Source organism: Lactuca virosa, chromosome 3, assembly GCF_052849685.1.
Source record: "Lactuca virosa cultivar CGN04683 chromosome 3, Lactuca_virosa_CGN04683_v6, whole genome shotgun sequence".
Lineage (NCBI taxonomy): Eukaryota > Viridiplantae > Streptophyta > Magnoliopsida > Asterales > Asteraceae > Lactuca > Lactuca virosa.
The window spans coordinates 76,970,984-76,992,020 of NC_136428.1; the positions used below are offsets into that span (position 1 = coordinate 76,970,984).

General features: G+C 40.6%; 4 protein-coding genes across 5 annotated transcripts; all 4 read left to right on the top strand.

Annotated features, from left to right (window-relative positions):
- Nucleotides 1-244: 244 nt before the first annotated feature.
- LOC145166029 (alpha/beta-Hydrolases superfamily protein) lies at nt 245-3,419 on the top strand. 2 transcript variants are annotated; one of them, XM_079084957.1, is made up of 6 exons: nt 245-457; nt 1,471-1,589; nt 1,726-2,459; nt 2,551-2,656; nt 2,725-2,894; nt 3,020-3,419. In XM_079084957.1, exons 3-6 carry the CDS (start codon nt 1,753-1,755, stop codon nt 3,273-3,275), a joined length of 1,239 nt encoding a protein of 412 aa, XP_078941083.1. In that variant the 5' UTR covers nt 245-457; nt 1,471-1,589; nt 1,726-1,752; the 3' UTR covers nt 3,276-3,419. The 2 variants fall into 2 exon arrangements, with proteins under 2 accessions (XP_078941083.1, XP_078941084.1); XM_079084958.1 differs by lacking the exon at nt 245-457 and adding an exon at nt 959-1,331.
- A 1,773-nt stretch (nt 3,420-5,192) lies between these two features.
- LOC145166030 (RNI-like superfamily protein) lies at nt 5,193-7,272 on the top strand. The gene is made up of 2 exons (XM_079084959.1): nt 5,193-5,781; nt 6,121-7,272. The coding sequence occupies exons 1-2, from the start codon at nt 5,418-5,420 to the stop codon at nt 7,008-7,010; spliced, it is 1,254 nt and encodes a 417-aa protein (XP_078941085.1). The 5' UTR covers nt 5,193-5,417; the 3' UTR covers nt 7,011-7,272.
- A 1,070-nt stretch (nt 7,273-8,342) lies between these two features.
- On the top strand, nt 8,343-9,254 carry LOC145162403 (GEM-like protein 6). The gene is made up of 2 exons (XM_079081556.1): nt 8,343-8,572; nt 8,670-9,254. The coding sequence occupies exons 1-2, from the start codon at nt 8,437-8,439 to the stop codon at nt 9,119-9,121; spliced, it is 588 nt and encodes a 195-aa protein (XP_078937682.1). The 5' UTR covers nt 8,343-8,436; the 3' UTR covers nt 9,122-9,254.
- Nucleotides 9,255-10,261: 1,007 nt separating this feature from the next.
- Nucleotides 10,262-11,460, top strand: LOC145162404 (putative GEM-like protein 8). The gene is made up of 2 exons (XM_079081557.1): nt 10,262-10,680; nt 10,782-11,460. The coding sequence occupies exons 1-2, from the start codon at nt 10,563-10,565 to the stop codon at nt 11,231-11,233; spliced, it is 570 nt and encodes a 189-aa protein (XP_078937683.1). The 5' UTR covers nt 10,262-10,562; the 3' UTR covers nt 11,234-11,460.
- Nucleotides 11,461-21,037: the final 9,577 nt, after the last annotated feature.

A 21,037-nucleotide genomic window follows, 5' to 3' on the forward strand; every position in this document is an offset into this window, starting at 1 on the left:
TATAAAAAAAAATAGTTACTACCGAAAAATTACTTACCTTGATAAGAAATTCTCTCCTAAACGCGCGTTTATTGTTCATTGGGTTGCTCATTTTTATCAACATCTTTACAGTAAGTTTTATAAATGGGATACTACGTTGTTTTTGCGTGTATACTAAATATAATGAGTAAATATTATTTTATATAACATTAGCTATTTCGTGTTTATAGAGGCAAATGAAAGGAAGGGGTACAATCGTCTGATAACATAATTCAACTATGGCAGCAATAAATTTGAACCTAGAGTTACCTTTTTTTCAATTCGGAAGGTTGTCAAAGACTCGGCGCCCTATAATTGAGGAACCCAAGAATATCCCTTGCTGATTTCGTTGGTCTCTGAAGAATTCCGACACCGGCATCAACTTCGCGGGTTCCCTTTTCCTCTGAAGTTTTTGCCGCCGGAGTCCATCGTCTCTCAGGTAATTAATCGTGTCATTCAATTTTGGGCTGTTTTTATTGTTTGGTAGTTTGATACGATTGCAACCGATAGATAGTATTTTTAATCCATTTAGGGTTTCTTGGGTTATGCATCTGTGTTATTGAAGATTTCAATCCGAAATTCAAACGAAACGCTGGATTGAAAACCTACATTGCAGAAAAAACCGTTCCGTTTCACGTAACTCGACCGATGAAGACGAGATTAAGCATCTCGGTGTTGTACAGTACAACACGGTTAAAGCGCAATTTGATGAGTCACGTTCGTCACGCCTGTTTACAGCTATTGCCTTCCTTCTAATTTTCCCCTTCCTCGCTCCTACCTTTTGGATTGGTGCAGTTGCGCTCAAAGTTTGCGTCACTCGTCAAACATCAATATTTGAATTTCGAATATTCCTTTTAGCATCAAAATTAGGGAAAACGTGCACCCTTTTGTCGCATATCTGTTTCTAACAATTTTTTTGCAAAAATGCATCGATTATCTTTCTTAATCGATGCTATCGATTCAAGAAAATTCATCAAACCAAAGACAATAACTACTGTATAATATTCTATTTAAAAATTCTTTTTGAGAGGAGCATGGTTTTGTGCGTATTATTGGTGGATATGGGCGGTGGGCCAATCAATAAATTGTGTACAATTCTACTTTCACCCTCATGTTTGAGATAATTGCAAGTATCACAAAAAGTGTTTACAAAGTGGACAAATCCTACAACTTTTGGTGGTGTTAAGTAGACATCTTCATTGGCCCATACCATCTCTCTTTTTTATGCTCGGTATCTTCTTCTGGGATTCTTTTATGCTGCTCGAGGTTGACAATAATCGTGGCTCAAATATGTTCAATAGGTTCCAAATCAAGTATATACTGATATACTTAATACTTATGCCCCTATTTGTATAAATAATCTAGCCTCATTAAATTCTTTTCCCACATGAATTCTCGTTTCTTGGAACAAACGATGCGTAAATCTAATGCTTTCAAGAACATTTTCTGTAGATAGGAAGAAGCTTCGCTTGGCCGACTCTGACTGTATATATAAAAAGGCTTCGCGTGGGCTGTCAATAGGCACGTTTATTGGCAGCCCAAAGAACGACTTCAACCAAGACCCACTACAGGTAAGCAGCTACTTGTCTTTCAACATACACGTTCTTTTTGACTTTCTTTGCGCGTTGTTCATATTTATTAATTCCAACAAACTTAGGTTTGTTTTTGTCGTATTTATATATTCATAATTGCTTATTATATGATCAGAGATTCTGCATCGGTGATTCCAAGATTATGGGTTCGTTGTCTGGTTTATTTCAAAGGCCGGTTGTTGCAGCCTCTGCTGTTGCATTAGCTTCTGTTTCTACTGATCTTCGTGACAGATTTTTTCCATCTAAACCGGATTCATGTCCTTCATCAGAACAATCAATTGGCTGTTCCTCGGATTTAATCAGTGAAGCAAAATGGGCACAAATCTCTGATTCTAGTGTTTCAAAGCTATCTTTTTCAACAAAGAGTCGGATACCTGTTGCTAATTTCAGATACCCAACAATTCATATACCCAACAAGATGGCTTCTGATGTTGCGTTTTCTTCTGCTTTACTCAACGTGTATAGATCAGCTGAGTTGGCAAAAGCTCATAGGCCAATCGATCATGCTCATAGTATCCCAACAAACATGTCTACTGATCTCATTTACAGATGGCATTTACCACAGCCTAATGCCATTGGTTTATCAGAAAACTCTAAAATGGTGGTGGTTTTGCTTGGATGGTTGGGTGCCAAACAAAAACATCTCAAGAAATATGCAGATTGGTATACCTCAAAAGGATTCCATGTCATCACCTTTACATTTCCCATGTCTGAGATTTTAAGTTATAAAGTTGGAGGGAAAACGGAAGAGCATGTGAATTCGCTTGTGAATCATCTTTCTGAATGGTTGGAAGAAGAATACGGAAAGAATTTGGTCTTTCACACATTCAGCAACACCGGATGGCTAATGTAAGCAAAAGCAAACCCTTTTCATCTCATATTATTATTATTTTAAGAAAATCTTATCTTTATGACATCTGTGGTTGTTTCTATATCACAGATATGGAGCCATCTTGGAAAAGTTTCAGATGCAAGACCTTACACTAATGGGGCGGATTAAGGGATGTATAGTGGATTCTGCACCTGTCGCATCCCCGGACCCACAGGTAGTTATTGTTTGGTTAAGTAAGATTTCTTTTATTTATTTATTAAGTAATGGTTTGGTTTGTTTTAGGTTTGGGCTTCGGGTTTCTCTGCTGCTTTTCTGAAGAAAAACAGTATTGCAGCAAAAGGACATAGAAATGAAGGTGACATCTCTGCCAAACCAGCAATGAGTGAATCGGCTCTGTTGGTGGTTCTTGAGAAGTTCTTTGGCGTGGTTTTAAATCTACCATCAGTTAACCAGTAAGTTTGTTATCATTTTGTATGGTGGAATCAGGGAAGGAAGGAATGGAATGGTTCATTCCATCCAACCAAAGATAACTTGACTTTACTTGTGTTTATTCAATTTACTTGTTTTCACATTTCAGGAGGCTTTCGAATGTATTAGTACAGCTGAAATCCGGGCAGCCAAGCTGCCCGCAGTTGTACATCTACAGCAGTGCGGACAAAGTGATTCCTGCAGGGTCAGTGGAGTCTTTTATAGAGGCACAACAGAGAACAGGGCGCGTGGTCAGGTCATGCAACTTTAAGTCAACACCACATGTTGACCATTTTAGGAATGAACCTGAGTTGTATGCTTCTCAGCTCTCACAGTTTCTCAAAGACTGTGTGCATACTTCTTAAAAACTTGATGATGGTGTTTGACACTGACCTTGATTCTTTTTCCTATTCTTTGACATGATGATCTATATGATTTAATTTTTAAAGTGGAATATATACACGAGGGACAATAAGTGTTGGGTTTTTAACACTTACCCTTTAACCAGATCCTCTTACTATAATCCGATTGTTACTGAATATAGATGAAATTACAATGCTACATAAACGACTCTGATAATGGTATCTGTAAAAATGTTGTCTCAAAGGGGAAACGAATACCACTACTAGTCTCAAACTTGCACCCATAGACCATTTCATGGTACAACATTTTAATGAATAATCTGATATTAATTCGAGCTTTATAAAAACAAACGGTTTGGCATGTGTTGTAGAATTTGGATTCATTGATTTCTTAGTTGAATTTGAGATTGTAATCTTTATATCACATATAATTATCACCAACAAATCCTTAATACGATCACGTCAGCAGTTCTCCATTGGTACACATCTCATGCCCATAGATTATTGACATGCAAAACAATGAAAACTTATATTTTTCATTGACCTCAATATGATTCATGGAAAACAGATCGTCATTTCAAGATTGTTGACTTGAAATTGATTGCAAAATCTTCAAATATAACTATTACACCGATTGTGAATCCCAAAATGAAATCATGAATTGTGGAAATAAGAATAATCAATAATCACGAATCTTGCACAATCTTTTACTTCTTCTATCCTAATAAATAAAAATGTTTTTGCCAAATGTCGCACCATCCTTCGTTTTGACACATGACATTTTCTAAGAATTTTTGAGTTTTTTTATTTTCCACTTGTTATTTTATAAATTTTTATTTTTTTTAAATTCTATATGGTATTTATATGTAATAAATGTAATAATAAATTAAAATGAATTTCAATGTAACTTTCCTTTTTAATTTCAAACTTACTAAATTAAATAAATTCAAATAATGCACCATTTTGATTGCATTTATTTTGAAATTTTATTTTAAAATTGCTTAATGTTTACGGTTTAATATATATATTTTTTAATTTTTAATTAACCCGTGTAACACACGGGTCTTACAACTAGTTATTCTAATAAATAAAGATTTTTTTTGCCAAATGTCACTCTCTCATTAACTTGGACACATGTCATTTTCTGCTATTTTTTAATAAATGTTTTTTTCATGTGTCTTTTTTTTTTCTTGATTAACACATCACATTTACACGTCAATTAATAATTGACTTAATTGAAAATAGTCAATAAATTACAATATTACTACTCATGTATTGTATTTAATATGTTTCCTTTTAAATTTAAATTTTAAATTTTAAATTTCAAATCTAAAATTTCAATTTTAAATAAATTTTTGTTTAAACTTTCATATTTAATTTTTTGTTTTATCCAATCCGTATAACATATGAGTCTCACAACTAGTATTTAATATTAAATAGTCCAATGATTTCATTATAAAGAATATTGAGCAAATGAAAAAGTTGAACACATAACCAAATTATATGTTCTAATCATAGAAGCTAAACATGAAAATGACTTATGTACACAGGTAAACGTAAGCCATTTTCATACAATTTATAATTGTTATGTATAATCTAATTGTGTGTTGAATGTTATCCATTTTGCATATTACAATATAATTTCTTCAAGTATGAGAGCTCTCAAAATTTTCTATATGTAGAATGCTCTCAAATTATTAAATGTTTCAAGATGTTTTAGATGATTGAGTTTTATTTATACTATTTTATAGTGACAAATCGTTTAACAAAATTATTATTTTTAAAATCCTCAATTAATTCACCACTTATAATAAAATACTAAAACTTCGGTCTAAAATTTTATAAACATAACAAAAACTAATATCATTTGATGATATGATTGTTGCTTCCATATCATTTTTAGATGAATATGATTTTTGGTTCCATTTCCTATCATTTGGTACTTTTCTTCTGGTTCCGATCATGTCGGGTTTCGACCCGAAGACCACCCGTTGCTCAATCATTATCGGAGTTAGCTCTGCACGATCCAAATCTTCCTTTTGGTCCCCGTTGAAAATCCATAACTCACCAGATGACAGAAGGAGTTCAGAAGACTTGAATTAGGGTTTCTGATTTCCCACGATTAATCGATCAATCATATACCAAATGGGTGAAATCGGCGAAAAAGGCATAGCAGGGGAAGGAGAAGAGACGTGCATTAACGAGCGATTAAGGGACGACGAACTCCGAGCAGTTTTGGTTAAACTAGAAACCGACAAAGACAAAGAAGTTTTCGGTCTTGTATGCAAGAAATGGCTCTATCTTCAGAGCACAGAGAGGAAGAAGCTCTGTGCTCGTGCTGGTCCACACATGCTTCGTAAGATGGCTGCACGCTTCACTCGCCTCAAGGATCTCGATCTCTCTCAATCCGCATCACGTTCGTTTTATCCCGGAGTCACTGATTCAGATCTATCCGTCATCGCCACTGGTTTCACCGCCTTACGTCTACTCAAGCTTCAAAATTGCAAAGGTCTTATTTGATTCTTTATGTTTTTTGTTCTCGCCTCCAATTGATGTTCTGTGATATATTGGAAGTGATATGCTTGTTCTGAATTAACGAACCAGACTTGTAGAAAAGTCATGGTTTTGGTTTGCAGGGATGTTCTGACTTCTGAACTTCGGTTGAATCTTTATAATCCTTTCTGTTTGTGTGAAAATTTTCGCTTTCTTTTCTTGTCTCATATTGTATACTGTCTAAACGGTTGTAATTGCAAGAACTCTCAATCCCCAATCCCCAATCCCCCATCTGAATTGCGTTTCACCTCTTGTTGGAATCCTTATATTCTTTTATGCATATGTGGTTTTGCAGGTATCACCGATGCTGGAATGGTGGCAATTGGATCGGGTCTTTCATCTCTACAATCATTAGATGTTTCATACTGTAGAAAGCTAACTGATAAAGGATTATCAGCTGTCACGGATGGCTGCCATGACCTAAAAAGCTTACACCTTGCTGGTTGTCGCTTTGTCACTGATACCCTACTAAAATCCCTCTCTAAAAACTGTCACAATTTGGAAGAATTAGGCCTACAAGGTTGCACCAACATATCAGACACCGGACTCACCGCTTTAGTAGACGGATGTAAACACATAAAGCATTTGGATGTAAATAAATGTACAAACGTGGGCGATCTTGGAATTTCCATCATAGCAGAAGCCTGTTCAACTTCCTTAAAGACATTAAAGTTACTAGATTGCTACAAACTCGGGGACAAATCTATATTCGCATTAGCTAACCAATGCAAGAATCTTGAAACCCTCATAATCGGAGGATGTCGGGACATATCAAGTGATTCAATAAAATCACTAGCTGCCACTTCTCAAACCCTGAAGATCTTGCGTATGGATTGGTGTTTAAATGTTTCAGATGCTTCATTGAATTGCATACTTTCACAATGCAGTTGTTTGGAGGTGTTAGACATTGGGTGCTGTGAGGAGGTGACGGATGCTGCTTTTGATGGACTCCAGAATCCAGGATTCCATTCCGGTTTGAAGGTTTTGAAAGTTAGTAATTGTCCAAAGATTACAGTGTTGGGAATAAGTATGATTTTGGAGGCGTGTAGGTCTTTGGAGTATCTGGATGTTAGGTCTTGTCCAAATGTCACGAAAGCTGGTTGTGAAGAAGCGGGATTGAGGTTTCCGGAAGGTTGTAAGGTGAATTATACGGGAAGTTTAGTGGAGCCTGATGTCTTAAATTGAAAATGTTTATTTATGGAATAGCTTGAAATCGGCTAAATATTTTTATTGTGTGTGCATATATGTTGATTGATGTTGAATGTTTTATTGAATATGTTTGTGGTTGAGAAGTGTTTTGTTAATTGTTTCAGATTCAAATTCAAGATCAAACTCAGACGAGGTGTGTTATCTCATAGTTTTTGTTTGTTTAAGGCTACTTGTGTGGTCTTCATGAAATATTGTCAACTACAGTTGTAATATAATATCTAATATCTTTCTGTTTTCACTTTTCTGACTTTGTAACACATAAATTTTGGGTAGACGTAACTATAATGTTTATAAACAACTCAAATAATGACACCCTAAGACAAACATTTGATCATGTTGCTAAATTGAACAAAACAGCTTTAAACACCTGTATTAAGAATTGTTTGATTGTTTTTGTGGGATTCGGAATTGTCTGGAAGAGGAAGGATTTTAAGTATTTAGTATGTTTTGTTGACAGGATTTGATATGTAATTGAAATCTTTTAAAAAGTTGTATATTTATAAAGGTTTTGACATTTGATTAATTAAGTGAAGATTGTATTGGGGCAAAAAGTAAAAATTTGTCACAGCAACCTAATGTGACCTGTTTTGCTGACATGCAATTTTTAATTTTTAATTTCTATTTAATAATGTAATAATAAGATTAACAATCATATCAAAATGGTGTAAAAACATAGGATGATGACATTTTTAGCTTTTAATAAGCAAGTTTGGTTTTATGGAATCCACCAATTTCAACAAAGTTTAATTTCATCCAATTTTACAACTACACAATAAATTCTATCAAATTCTCTTAAGTTTCACAAATTATTAAAATTGGCTAAAGAAAAACTCAGATTTCATTTTCTCATCTTCCACAGCTTAACCTTTAAGAGAGAGAGAGAGAGAGAGGGAGAGTATATATGTGTATTGTATTTCTTATGCAAGTCACATGTTCTTTCTAGTCATGACATGTCAATAGATAAAAACAGGATCTTAAAAGTCTCATCACCAACTGCTTTACACCTCAATATGATTAAGTTTAAGCCAAATAAAGACCATCTCTCACAACCCAAATCACTTTCCTTATTTTGCTCATCACTAAACTTTGTTGCTTTATCGTCAACCGATAAAAAACATGTAAAAAAACTGTCAGCATGACAGAAAAAGGTAGCTATACACAGTCAAAAGCAGCCACAAATATTAAAAAAAAGCAAAGTAGTGCATTCGAAAAGACTTAACTACCAACCACCAGTAACCATAAGACATGGATGACTCATCAAAATAAAAAGTTGTCAGTTTTATTCAATCTCTAAATGCCTATAAATGTCTTCTTTCAAAACACATAACCCACCAAAATCAGCATTTAGCTTCAGAAATAGCAGAGGCAAATCACCCAAATCACAGCAAACAAACGTCAAGATATGGATCAAAGATTCTCAAAATATGAAACTGGAGTTGCGATCAAATCAACAAAGGGACTACTATTATCTAAACCTTATGAGCCCCATTACCCTCTTTCTACCACTTCTTCCAAGATTAATGGCATTAAAAGAGAAGGTAATTTTGCAATCTATTAAAAATCACTACATAATGTTCTATTTCTTTCAATTCAATTCTATCGAGCTTATACTGTTTATATTTCTGTAATATGCAGCAAGTTCAGGGCCCAAATTAATCGAAATCATGAAAGAGATGTTGAGTCATGGTGCAAAAATGATTCAAGTTGGAAGCCAAAGAAAAATCTTCAGGAAAACCTTCAGTATCCGAGAGGGAGAGAAGCTGTTGAAGGCTTCTGAATGCAACTTATACACTACAGCAGGTGCAATTGCAGGAATCCTTTTTGTGTCTACAGAAAGGGTTGCATTTTGCAGTTACAGATCCATTGAAACATATTCTACCACAGGCAAGCTGCTAAAGTTCCAATATAAGGTGTCAATCCCGTTAGGAAAGATAAAAGGAGTAAGAGAAAGCATGAACATGAAGAGGCCATCAAACAACTATGTGGAGCTAGTGACCGTTGATGATTTCAACTTTTGGTTTCTGGGTTTTGTAAATTATAAGAAAACCTTAAGATACGTTCATCATGCAATCGGACTCAATGTTTAAGCAAATGATGTTTGTAATTAATCCTTGATTTGATGTAAATTTCAAATGTAAAGTCTTACAGAGTTACAGTTATGCCCACATTTTGGTGGTATAACTACTTAACTCTAATGAGAAAAAGATGTATGTTGATATACTATCTCCTTGCCTTAATTTTTGTATATTAAAAGCTTTGGACCATAAGAATTAATTTTGAAATTGTTCTTTTATGTGACAAAAATTGCTTAGAGTATAATATGGTTTCTCCAAAATTTACGTCAATAACCTTGAACTAGCAGTTATAGAATAAGAAAGCTGAATTTTCACCAATTTACACCTCAATCCCCTTAAAGAAAATAAAATCCAACATCGCAGTTTATATTTCCTCTTACTTAGCATGCTAATGTATGCTGCAGGGTAACCTGTTGTCATTGTGATTATAATATGCCTATTCCAATTCCGCCCCTGCCGTGTACATATATAAACTTATATTTTCAAAAAAAAATTATATTACTTTCTTATATTATTTTGAATGACAAGCCACATATAATTTCTTATATATGTTTGTGTGTACAATTCACGAACAAAATCATAAGATGATCAGTGTGTTCTTGTCTTTTTATAAGCAAGTAAAACAATGAAATTGAATTTCATCCACTACTTCTAATTAGAAAGATAAATATTTTGATCATTTGATGGAGTCTTTCGGTCTTAATAATTTTCAGTTCCCTCTAATTTTCTAACCAAACAAGTAATGAATTGCAATCTTTAATTTCATTTCCACATAATTTCTTTAATTTCCGCAAACCAAACATAATGATCCGAATGCCCGATCATGCTACAACCTATAATATATATGAAGTTTGGTTAATTAAAGCTAACTATATATATTAGTTACTTTTACTTCATTTTTCCATCTTCGACAAAAATTAACCTTCAAGAGAGAGGATATATGTGTATTATGCATATCACGTGTTCTGTCTAGTCATTACATGACAATGTGGAGACAAGATCCTGAAAGTCTCATGACACAACTTCTTTACACCTCAATCTGGTTAAGCAAAATAAAAGATCACCTCCCCACCACTTCCATATCACTTTCCTTAGCATGGTCTTATAAACTGCATTTTCGGATATAATCGTACGACCAGATAAATAACTTTGAAAGAAACCGTCAGCATGACAGCAAAAGGTGGAGATACACGGTTAAAAGCAGGCCATCAAGAAGGTAAAGTAGTGCTCCAAAAAAGACTCAACTACCAACCACCTGCACAGTGAGGATGAGATATGAATGACTCATCTTACTAAAAGTTGTTCAAAGTTATTCGATCTAGCTTTGTATGCCTATAAATATAATGTGATCAGTACTCAAAACACATTACCGGCCACCAATTTTCAAGAAACCTGAATCGGCAAAGGCAAATCATACTTTCAAGGAACCCGAATCACATCAACATACGTCAAAATGGATCATAGATTGTCAAAACATGATAATGGAGTTGCGATCAAAACAGCTAGGGGACTACTACTATCTAAACCTTACGAAAGAGAAGGAAGTTTTGCAGCCGGCATTAAAAATCATGGTAATTAACTATCTAGCACTATATATATTACTTTAACTACAAAATGGTCTACTTCTTTCTTTCAATCGATCTTAATCTGATTATATTTTTGTAATATGCAGCGAGTTCAGGGCCCAAATTAATTGAAATAATGAAACAGAAGTTGAGTCATGGTGTCAAAATGATTCAACTCGGCAGTCAAGGTAAAATCTTTAGGAAAACCTTTGGCATCAGAGAGGAAGAGAAACTGTTAGAGGCTTCCCAATGCTACTTGTACACTACAGCAGGTGCAATTGCAGGCATCCTCTTTGTGTCTACAGAAAGGATTGCATTTTGCAGTGATAGGTCCCTTAAAACTTATTCTCCCACAGGCGAACTGCTAAAGTTCCAATATAAGGTGTCAATCCCATTAGGAAAGATAAAAGGAGTAAGAGAAAGCATGAACATGAAGAGGCTATCATATAACTATGTGAAGGTAGTGACTGTTGATGATTTCAGCTTTTGGTTTCTGGGCTTTGTGAATTATAAGAAAACATTAAGATACGTCCGTCATGCAATCGGCTCGAATGCTTAAGCAATGGATGTTTTTAAGTAAATTGATGTAAATTTCAAATGTAAAGTCTTAGAGTTATGTTCACATTTTGGTGGTACAACTACTTTCTCTCATCAAAATAAAAAGATGAATGTTAATATATGATAATCTCCATGCATGTCTCGTTTTTTTTTGTGACCTTTTGAGCCATATATATGTTAAAACTTGAAGGCTATTTGGTCTATTTAATAGTGAAAAGTTGGTATGAATTGCCTTGTTTATTCATTGATTTTCCAATGTATTTATACGATTACAAATCTTTATCAGAAACTAACCAACTAGGGAAAAGATAAACATAATGAAGTTTAAATAGAGATAAAATTAAATGCCAACTAATCTTATCACAGCTAATCTTATCGTTTCCTAACATCCCCCCTCAAGTTGGAGCATGGGGATCAAAAATGCCCAACTTGCTAACAAGACAATAAAATGCAGATTTTCCCAGAGCTTTCGTCAAGATATCCGCTAGTTGTTTAGATGTATGAACATAAGAAGGTTTAATGAGACCATCAACTATAGCATCACGAACAAAATGACAATCAACTTCAATGTGCTTCGTTCGTTCATAAAAAAATGGATTTTGTGAAATGTAGAGAGCCGGTTCACTGTCACAAAACAGATCAATACTTTTATTGTGATGAATGCCCAAGCTAGCAAGAAGACCTTTTAACCATTTCAATTCACACGTAACAGCTGCCATAGAACGATACTCCGCTTCAGCGGATGATCGAGACACGGTATGTTGCTTCTTCGTTTTCCAAGAAATAGGAAAATAACCTAGATACACAATCCATCCAGATAAAGATCTTCGAGTAATAGGGCAAGCAGCCCACTCAGGATCACACCAACCACTCAAGATGAGAGGACTATCGACACGTGTAACACCGTAAATTTCAAAACAATTTTTTTCACTTTTAAAGATATAATTTCATTCAAAATTATTCTCAAATCTCAATGTATCACATATCAAATCCATAAAAACACATCCCAAGATCAAAATGTGTAAAACTTCAATAGTGTGTACTGATCATGCCAGCGTCTTCCCGTGATCCTCACTGGTACCTGAAACACATAACACAAAACACTGTAAGCATAAATGCTTAGTGAGTTCCCCAAAATACCACATATAACACATAATAGCCACTCGAGGCTGTAACTCTATGGACCCTCCGGTCCTAACTCTGTGGACCCTCTGGTCCTAACTCTGTGAACCTTCCGGTTCTAACTCTGTAAACTCTGGAACATACACGGCATGAATCACATAGAAATAATGCAGTGTATCACAATCACATAATAACATACAAGATACTCTGTCACATAACTCTAATTACCACTCTAGGTAAAGTATAGTGAGAAGACTCACCTCGGGTAACTCGGTAAATCTCGAGCTCGGTAAAATCTGGTCTAGCTCCCGCCTAATCACATGGAATAAGCACTCTAATCAATACAACCCTCAAGGCTTAGACTAATCCCTCTCTTAGTACTCTCAGAAGGGTAAAAGACTATTTTACCCCTCTCATGGCTCAAAGACCCTAATATTGACCAAACCCTAAAAGTCAACAAAAGTCAACGGTCAAACTTTGGCCTAGACTCGTCGAGTGCACTCGTGTGACTCGGCGAGTACATGCATGTCCTCTTCGCCCCTGGTCCTCACTCGACTCGCTGAGTCAACCCTACACTCAACGGGTTATCACAGGTCGCGAATCGCGGGGCAACCCGACTCGACTCGTCGAGTCCACTTATGGACTCGACGAGTTCCTCCCATGACATCACTCATCTGACCTCCTGAGGTCAGATCTGCTTCTCTAATCTATAGATCTGACTTCCCCATGACCAATAAACACGTAAAGGTCGAATCTTGCTACACATGCAATGCTCCTAAGGCTTATTTTGGTGAAATCCCTTCTAACATGGCAACCTATGTCCATTTCCTCCATAGAACCACAAAAAGCAGGATGGTTCAGGCTCTCTGGACCTCAAAAGGTCCAGATCTAGAGTTTAGCACTCAATGGGACACTATACACAACTAAACAAGCCATAAAAGGGTATAGAAAACCCTAAATTCAATGCCCTTAAGCAAAACAGGAGGATAGGATCGAATAGCTACCTCAAAGTTGAAGATCTAAGCTGAAAACCCACTGAACTGCAATCCTCTTGACCTCTCCTTGCTGGAAACACTTTCTCCTTTGCAAAATCACACCAAAAATGATCAAAAAGGCTCAAACTCTCTCACAACTCGCTCACAATCGCTAGGGTATCTCTCTCTGGACTGGTAGCCGCAAATGGAGGCCATAAAGGCCTTTAAATAGGGCTCAAACCATGAGATTTAGGGTTTCATTTTACAGCGCGGACTCGCCGAGTCCACGCATCGACTCGTCGAGTCCTTCATTAAATTAGACAAGAATTCGCGATCCTACTCGGCGAGTCTGAGCGCCTACTCGCCGAGTCCCTCCCTAAAACTCAAGATAAATACTTAAAATAAGATACCTGGGAATCCGGATGTTACAATTCTCCCCCACTAGAATCAGACTTCGCCCTCGAAGTCTTGCTCAACAAACAACTCTGGATGCTGCTCCCGCATCTCCGACTCCGGCTCCCAAGTCAGCTCGGACCCTCTCCGATGTTGCCACTGGACCTGCACCAGGGGCACCTCCTTGTTCCTCAGAACCTTGATCTTCCGATCCCGGATCGCGATTGGCCTTTCAACATAATTCAGGTTCGCATTCACCTGAATATCTTCCAGCGGCACCACTGCCGACTCGTCGGCTATACACTTCCTCAACTGAGACACGTGGAAGGTGTCATGAATCTGGCTCAACTCCGCAGGTAGCTCCAACCGATATGCTACCCTGCCCACCCTCGCGGTCACCCTGAATGGCCCAATATACCGGGGCCCCAGCTTGCCCCTCTTCCTGAATCAAATCACTCCTTTCCAAGGAGACACTTTCAGGAGTACGAAGCCTCCCACCTGGAACTCAAGATCGGATCGTCGCCTATCCGCATAACTCTTCTGGCGACTCTGAGCCGTCAACAACCTCTGTCTAACCTGCTGTATCTGCTCGGTTGTCTGAAGCACAATCTCAGTGCTGCCCATCACACGCTGCCCTACCTCTCCCCAGCAAATAGGAGTCCAACATCTCCTCCCGTATAACAACTCGAAGGGAGGCATACCAATACTCGAATGGTGGCTGTTGTTATAAGAAAACTCAGCCAACGGCAGATACGTGTCCCAACTTCCCCCGAAGTCCAACACACATGCTCGGAGCATGTCCTCGAGCGTCTGAATCGTCCGCTCGCTCTGACCGTCCGTCTGTGGGTGGTAAGCGGTACTGAAATGCAGCCTCGTACCCAACTCCTCATGGAACTTCTTCCAGAACCTGGAAGTGAAACGCACATCTCGGTCTGACACAATCGAGATCGGTACTCCGTGCCGCGATACCACCTCTCTCACATACAATTCTGCCAATCTCTCTGCAGAAGAGCTCTCACTGATAGCAAGGAAGTGAGCGCTCTTCGTCAGCCGGTCGACAATCACCCAAATCGCATCGACACCCCTCACGGTCCTTGGCAATTTGGTGATAAAGTCCATGGAAATCTGTTCCCACTTCCACTGGGGAACCTCAAGTGGCTGCAACTTGCCGTGCGGACGCTGGTGCTCAGCCTTAACCCTGCGACAGGTCAAGCACCGCTCAACAAACCATGCTACATCCCTCTTCATACAGGGCCACCAATAATCTTTCTTCAGATCCAAATACATCTTAGTGGCCTCGGGATGGATTGAGAACCTCGATCGGTACGCCTCTTCCATCAAAGTGGTGCGCGTCCCGCCTGCATACGGCACCCAAATCCGACCCTGAAAGGTCATAAGCCCTCGGCTATCGGCAATGAACTCAGGTACTTGCCCGATCACCCGTTCTCTCTTGCGGTTCTCCGGTCTCATGGTCTCTACCTGGGCCTCCCGAATGGTATCCAACACCGGAGTCATCACTGTCAGCCGCATACAAATGTCTCGAATCGGGGCACTCTCCGTCCTATGGCTCAGGGCATCAGCTACAACATTAGCTTTGCCTGGGTGGTACAGGATCTCACAATCATAATCCTTTACCACGTCCAACCATCTCCTCTGGGGCATATTCAGGTTGGGTTGATCCATCAAATACTTCAAGCTCTTGTGGTCCGTGTAAATGGTACACCGAACCCCATACAGATAGCGACGCCAGATTTTGAGGGCGAACACCACTGCCCCCAGCTCCAGATCGTGGGTGGGATACCTCGTCTCATGAGGCTTCAGCTGCCTCGATGCATACGCTATCACATGCCCCCTCTGCATAAGTACTGCACCCAACCCTGATATCGACGCGTCACAATACACCACAAAATCCTCTATCCCCTCCGGAAGGGCTAACACTGGGGCTTCGCATAATCTCTGGCGAAGTGTCTCGAATGAGGCCTGCTGCTCCGGGCCCCAACTGAAAGTCACGCCCTTCCGGGTCAACCTAGTCAGAGGAACAACAATCTTGGAGAAATCTTTAATAAATCTCCTATAATAGCCGGCCAACCCCAGAAAACTCCTGATCTCGGTGGGGGATCTCGACACCTCCCAACTCATCACCGCCTCAATCTTGGCCGGACCGACCAATATCCCATTCTGGTTGATGAGGTGTCCTAAGAACTGGACTTCTCGTAACCAGAAATCGCACTTGGAGAATTTGGCGTAAAGCCTCTCCGATCTCAGAACTCCGAGGATCTCCCTCAAATGCTCCTCATGCTGCTCTCTGGATCTCGAATACACCAATATGTCATCGATGAACACGATCACTGAACGATCCAACATCGGCCTGCATACTCGGTTCATGAGGTCCATGAACGCTGCCGGTGCGTTGGTGAGCCCGAAAGGCATCACCACGAACTCGTAATGTCCATAGCGAGTCCTGAATGCTGTCTTCTGGATATCCTCATCACGCACTCTCATCTGATGATATCCCGACCTCAGATCAATCTTGGAGAACCAAGACGCTCCTTGCAACTGATCGAACAAATCGTCGATCCTCGGTAATGGGTAACGGTTCTTGACCGTTAATTTGTTCAACTCCCGGTAATCAATGCACATTCGGTGTGAACCATCCTTTTTCTTGACAAAAAGGATCGGCGCTCCCCACGGCGAGCTACTCGGTCGAATAAACCCCTTCCCTAGCAGCTCCTGAAGTTGCGAGGATAACTCCTGCATCTCTGGCGGTGCAAGGCGATAAGGCGCTGCCCCCGGAACCAAATCGATGCAGAACTCCACCTGCCTCTTGGGAGGCACACCCGGCAACACCTCGAGGAAAACATCCGGGAAATCACGCACTATCGGGACCTCATCAACCGACCTCGGTTTCTCTGCATCTACTCTCGTATTCACCATATAAGCCACAAACCCACTACAGCCCTGCTGTAGACTCTGCCTCGCTCTAGCGGCCGAACAAAATGTTGACCCAGAACGGGTACCCTCGCCATAAACCGTAAGAACTCCCCCACTAGGGTCTCGTAAAGTCACCAATTGTCGCTCGCAGTCGATAACCGCTCCAAACCTGCTCAACCAGTCCATGCCCACGATGACACATACATCACCCATCGCAATCGGGACCAAATCAATCGGAAACTCAACGCCGAAGATCTCGAGTACACATCCTCGAATCACATCAGTGGCATACACCGCTCTCTCGTCAGCTATAGAAACTCGCAAAGGTCGACTCAACGCCTCCCGACAGATACTGATGTGCTGACTAAAGGCTAACGACACAAAAGACCGACTCGCACCCGAGTCAAATAGCACCAAAGCAGGTACATAACTCACTAGAAATGTACCAGCCACAACATCTGGCGCTGCGCGGACCTCCTCCGCTGTCAAATGGAAGGCTCTCCCGCGAGCCTTTGGCGCCTCGGCCTTCGCTGGCCGACTCTCTACAGCTCGAACGACAGCAGGGGCAGATCCCTGTGATGCTCCCTGGGCTGACCCCCGCAGCTGCGGACACTCGGCCTTCCGGTGTCCGGTCTGGTTGCAGTGGAAACAGACTGCAAACCCCTTGGGGCAATCCTTGGCCATGTGCCCCTCCTTGCCACACTTGTAGCAAGACCCTGCTCTGCAAACCCCCTCATGACTCTTGCCGCACTTGCCACAAGTGCGGCTCTTCTGGTTCCCTGATCTCGAATCGGCGGGCTTGGCCCGCTTGGCTGCCGGCTGGGACTGTGCCGGTAGCCGATCCCTCCCTTGAGACTCCGCCTCCTCCCTGGCCTGAGTCTCGAGCTCAATCTCCCTCTTCCGGGCATTTGCCTGAAGCTCGGCAAATGTCCGGTACGACGAGTTCGCCACGAACTCGCGGATGTCTCTCCTCAAAATGCTCAAATACCGACTCATGCGTGCCTGCTCGGAAGACACGTGCTCAGGGCAGAACATCGCCCTCTCATGGAACATCCTGGTGATCACTGTAACAGACTCGGTACCCTGCTTGAGGGTCAAGAACTCCTGGGCCAAACGTTCCCTTTCCACCGGGGGAACGTACTCATCACAAAACCTAGCAGTGAACCTCTCCCAGGTCACCGCGGCAAGCTCTGCGGAAGAGTAGTGCGCTGTCACAAACTTCCACCAGTCCTTCGCTCCCAAGCGAAGCTGGTTCAGCGCGAACCGAACTCTCAGATGCTCCGGATAAGAACATGTATATAAGCATCCCTCAATATCAGCAATCCATCTCATCGCAGCGATCGGATCCTGCGTCCCATCAAACTCTGGTGGCTTCGTGTTGCTGAACTCTCAGTACAGCAACGAGTCACCCCCTGTGGTCTCGCAGCAGCGACGGCTGCGGTGGCTGCAGCAACAACAACATTAGTAAGAGCAGCGTAACGCTTGTCAAAAGTCTCGATCAGGGTGGTCTTGATAGACCCAAACATCTCTGGTATCTCGGCTCGGATGGCAGCAGCCACCTCCTCATGAATCAACCTACGGATCTCCTCATCACTCGTACCACTGACTCCTGGGTGGTGGCGCGTCCCAACCATGATGTCTCTGAAATACAACACAAAAAAATCAGAGACTCGTTCGAGTATACTCGCACTCGATACCCAACCCTACTTGCTCTTTAGTACCCTAAGGATTCTTACGTTGACTATTCACCGATCCGGTGTTTCCAGTAGTACGGGCCCTTATACTACCTTCCACAGCGCATCGGTATTCACCCCAAGTCCTCCTCCTAGGATCCCAGATCACAAGTACTCTATATCTCCCTAAACTCAGGCTACTCTCCGGTAGACCACTCATAAGCTCCTCGTTGCTACCTACTTACTCTCGAAGTATCTCATACTAGCAATAACTCCTAGGCTAAGGTATCACAAATCAGGCCCACTCTAGTCCTAACCATGAATACCTAGCCTACTCTAGCATGCATAACATATCACATAATATCTCATAACACATAATGTAAGGGTATTTTGGGAAATCACCGTTCGGGCGCTGGCTGATAGTACACACTGCTCTTCTTTGCTCTTTTCAAAATCTTTTTACTCCGTTTAGAAAAAAATTGTTTTATTTTGAAAAATTCCTCAAATCCTCAGTTTGAGTTCAAATGCGCTCGAAGGTGCATCTGAATCCTTCAAACCAAGGCTCTGATACCCACTTGTAACACCGTAAATTTCAAAACAATTTTTTTCACTTTTAAAGATATAATTTCATTCATAAATATTCTCAAATCTCAATGTATCACATATCGAATCCATAAAAACACATCCCAAGATCAAAATGTGTAAAACTCCAATAGTGTGTACTGATCATGCCGACGCCTTCCCGCGATCCTCACTGGTACCTGAAACACATAACACAAAACACTGTAAGCATAAATGCTTAGTGAGTTCCCCAAAATACCACATATAACACATAATAGCCACTCGAGGCTGTAACTCTGTGGACCCTCCGGTCCTAACTCTGTGGACCCTCTGGTCCTAACTCTGTGAACCTTCCGGTTCTAACTCTGTAACCTCTGGAACATACACGACATGAATCACATAGAAATAATGCAGTGTATCACAATCACATAATAGCATACAAGATACTCTATCACATAACTCTAATTACCACTCTAGGTAAAGTATAGTGAGAAGACTCACCTCGGGTAACTCGGTAAATCTCGAGCTCGGTAAAATCTGGTCTAGCTCCCGCCTAATCACATGGAATAAGCACTCTAATCAATACAACCCTCAAGGCTTAGACTAATCCCTCTCTTAGTACTCTCAGAAGGGTAAAAGACCATTTTACCCCTCTCATGGCTCAAAGACCCTAATATTGACCAAACCCTAAAAGTCAACAAAAGTCAACGGTCAAACTTTGGCCTAGACTCGTCGAGTGCACTCGTGTGACTCGGCGAGTACATGCATGTCCTCTTCGCCCCTGGTCCTCACTCGACTCGCTGAGTCAACCCTACACTCAACGGGTTATCACAGGTCGCGAATCGCGGGGCAACCCGACTCGACTCGTCGAGTCCACTTATGGACTCGGCGAGTTCCTCCCATGACATCACTCATCTGACCTCCTGAGGTCAGATCTGCTTCTCTAATCTATAGATCTGACTTCCCCATGACCAATAAACACGTAAAGGTCGAATCTTGCTACACATGCAATGCTCCTAAGGCTTATTTTGGTGAAATCCCTTCTAACATGGCAACCTATGTCCATTTCCTCCATAGAACCACAAAAAGCAGGATGGTTCAGGCTCTCTGGACCTCAAAAGGTCCAGATCTAGAGTTTAGCACTCAATGGGACACTATACACAACTAAACAAGCCATAAAAGGGTATAGAAAACCCTAAATTCAATGCCCTTAAGCAAAACAGGAGGATAGGATCGAATAGCTACCTCAAAGTTGAAGATCTAAGCTGAAAACCCACTGAACTGCAATCCTCTTGACCTCTCCTTGCTGGAAACACTTTCTCCTTTGCAAAATCACACCAAAAATGATCAAAAAGGCTCAAACTCTCTCACAACTCGCTCACAATCGCTAGGGTATCTCTCTCTGGACTGGTAGCCGCAAATGGAGGCCATAAAGGCCTTTAAATAGGGCTCAGGCCCTGAGATTTAGGGTTTCATTTTACAGCGCGGACTCGCCGAGTCCACGCATCGACTCGTCGAGTCCTTAATTAAATTAGACAAGAATTCGCGATCCTACTCGGCGAGTCTGAGCGCCTACTCGCCGAGTCCCTCCCTAAAACGCAAGATAAATACTTAAAATAAGATACCTGGGAATCCGGATGTTACAGCACGTAGGAGAATACCTTTTCCAGGAGTTCCCTTCAAATATTTAACGACACGTTGAGCTGCTTCCCAATGTTCGATCCGTGGAGACTGCATGAACTGTGATAGGATGTGAACTGAGTACGCTAGATCTGGACGCGTGACAGCTAGATATATCAAACGACCCACAAGTCGACGATAAACTTCTGGGTCAGTCAACTCTTTACCTTTAGCTAGACCAAGCTTATGGTTTTGTTCAATGGGAAAACTGGCTGGTTTGGCGCCCAAGAGACCGGTTTCAGCAATAATATCCAACGTGTATTTGCGTTGACACAAGAAAACACCAGTAGGACTGCGAGCAACCTCAAGACCGAGAAAATACTTCAAAGGACCAAGATCTTTCATTTTAAAGCAATTACTTAAATATGTCTTGAAGAGTTTGATAGCGTCGTGATTATTACCTGAGATGATACGATCGTCCACATAAACAAGTACATTAACTTGCACCATTCCACGCGTGTATGTAAAAAG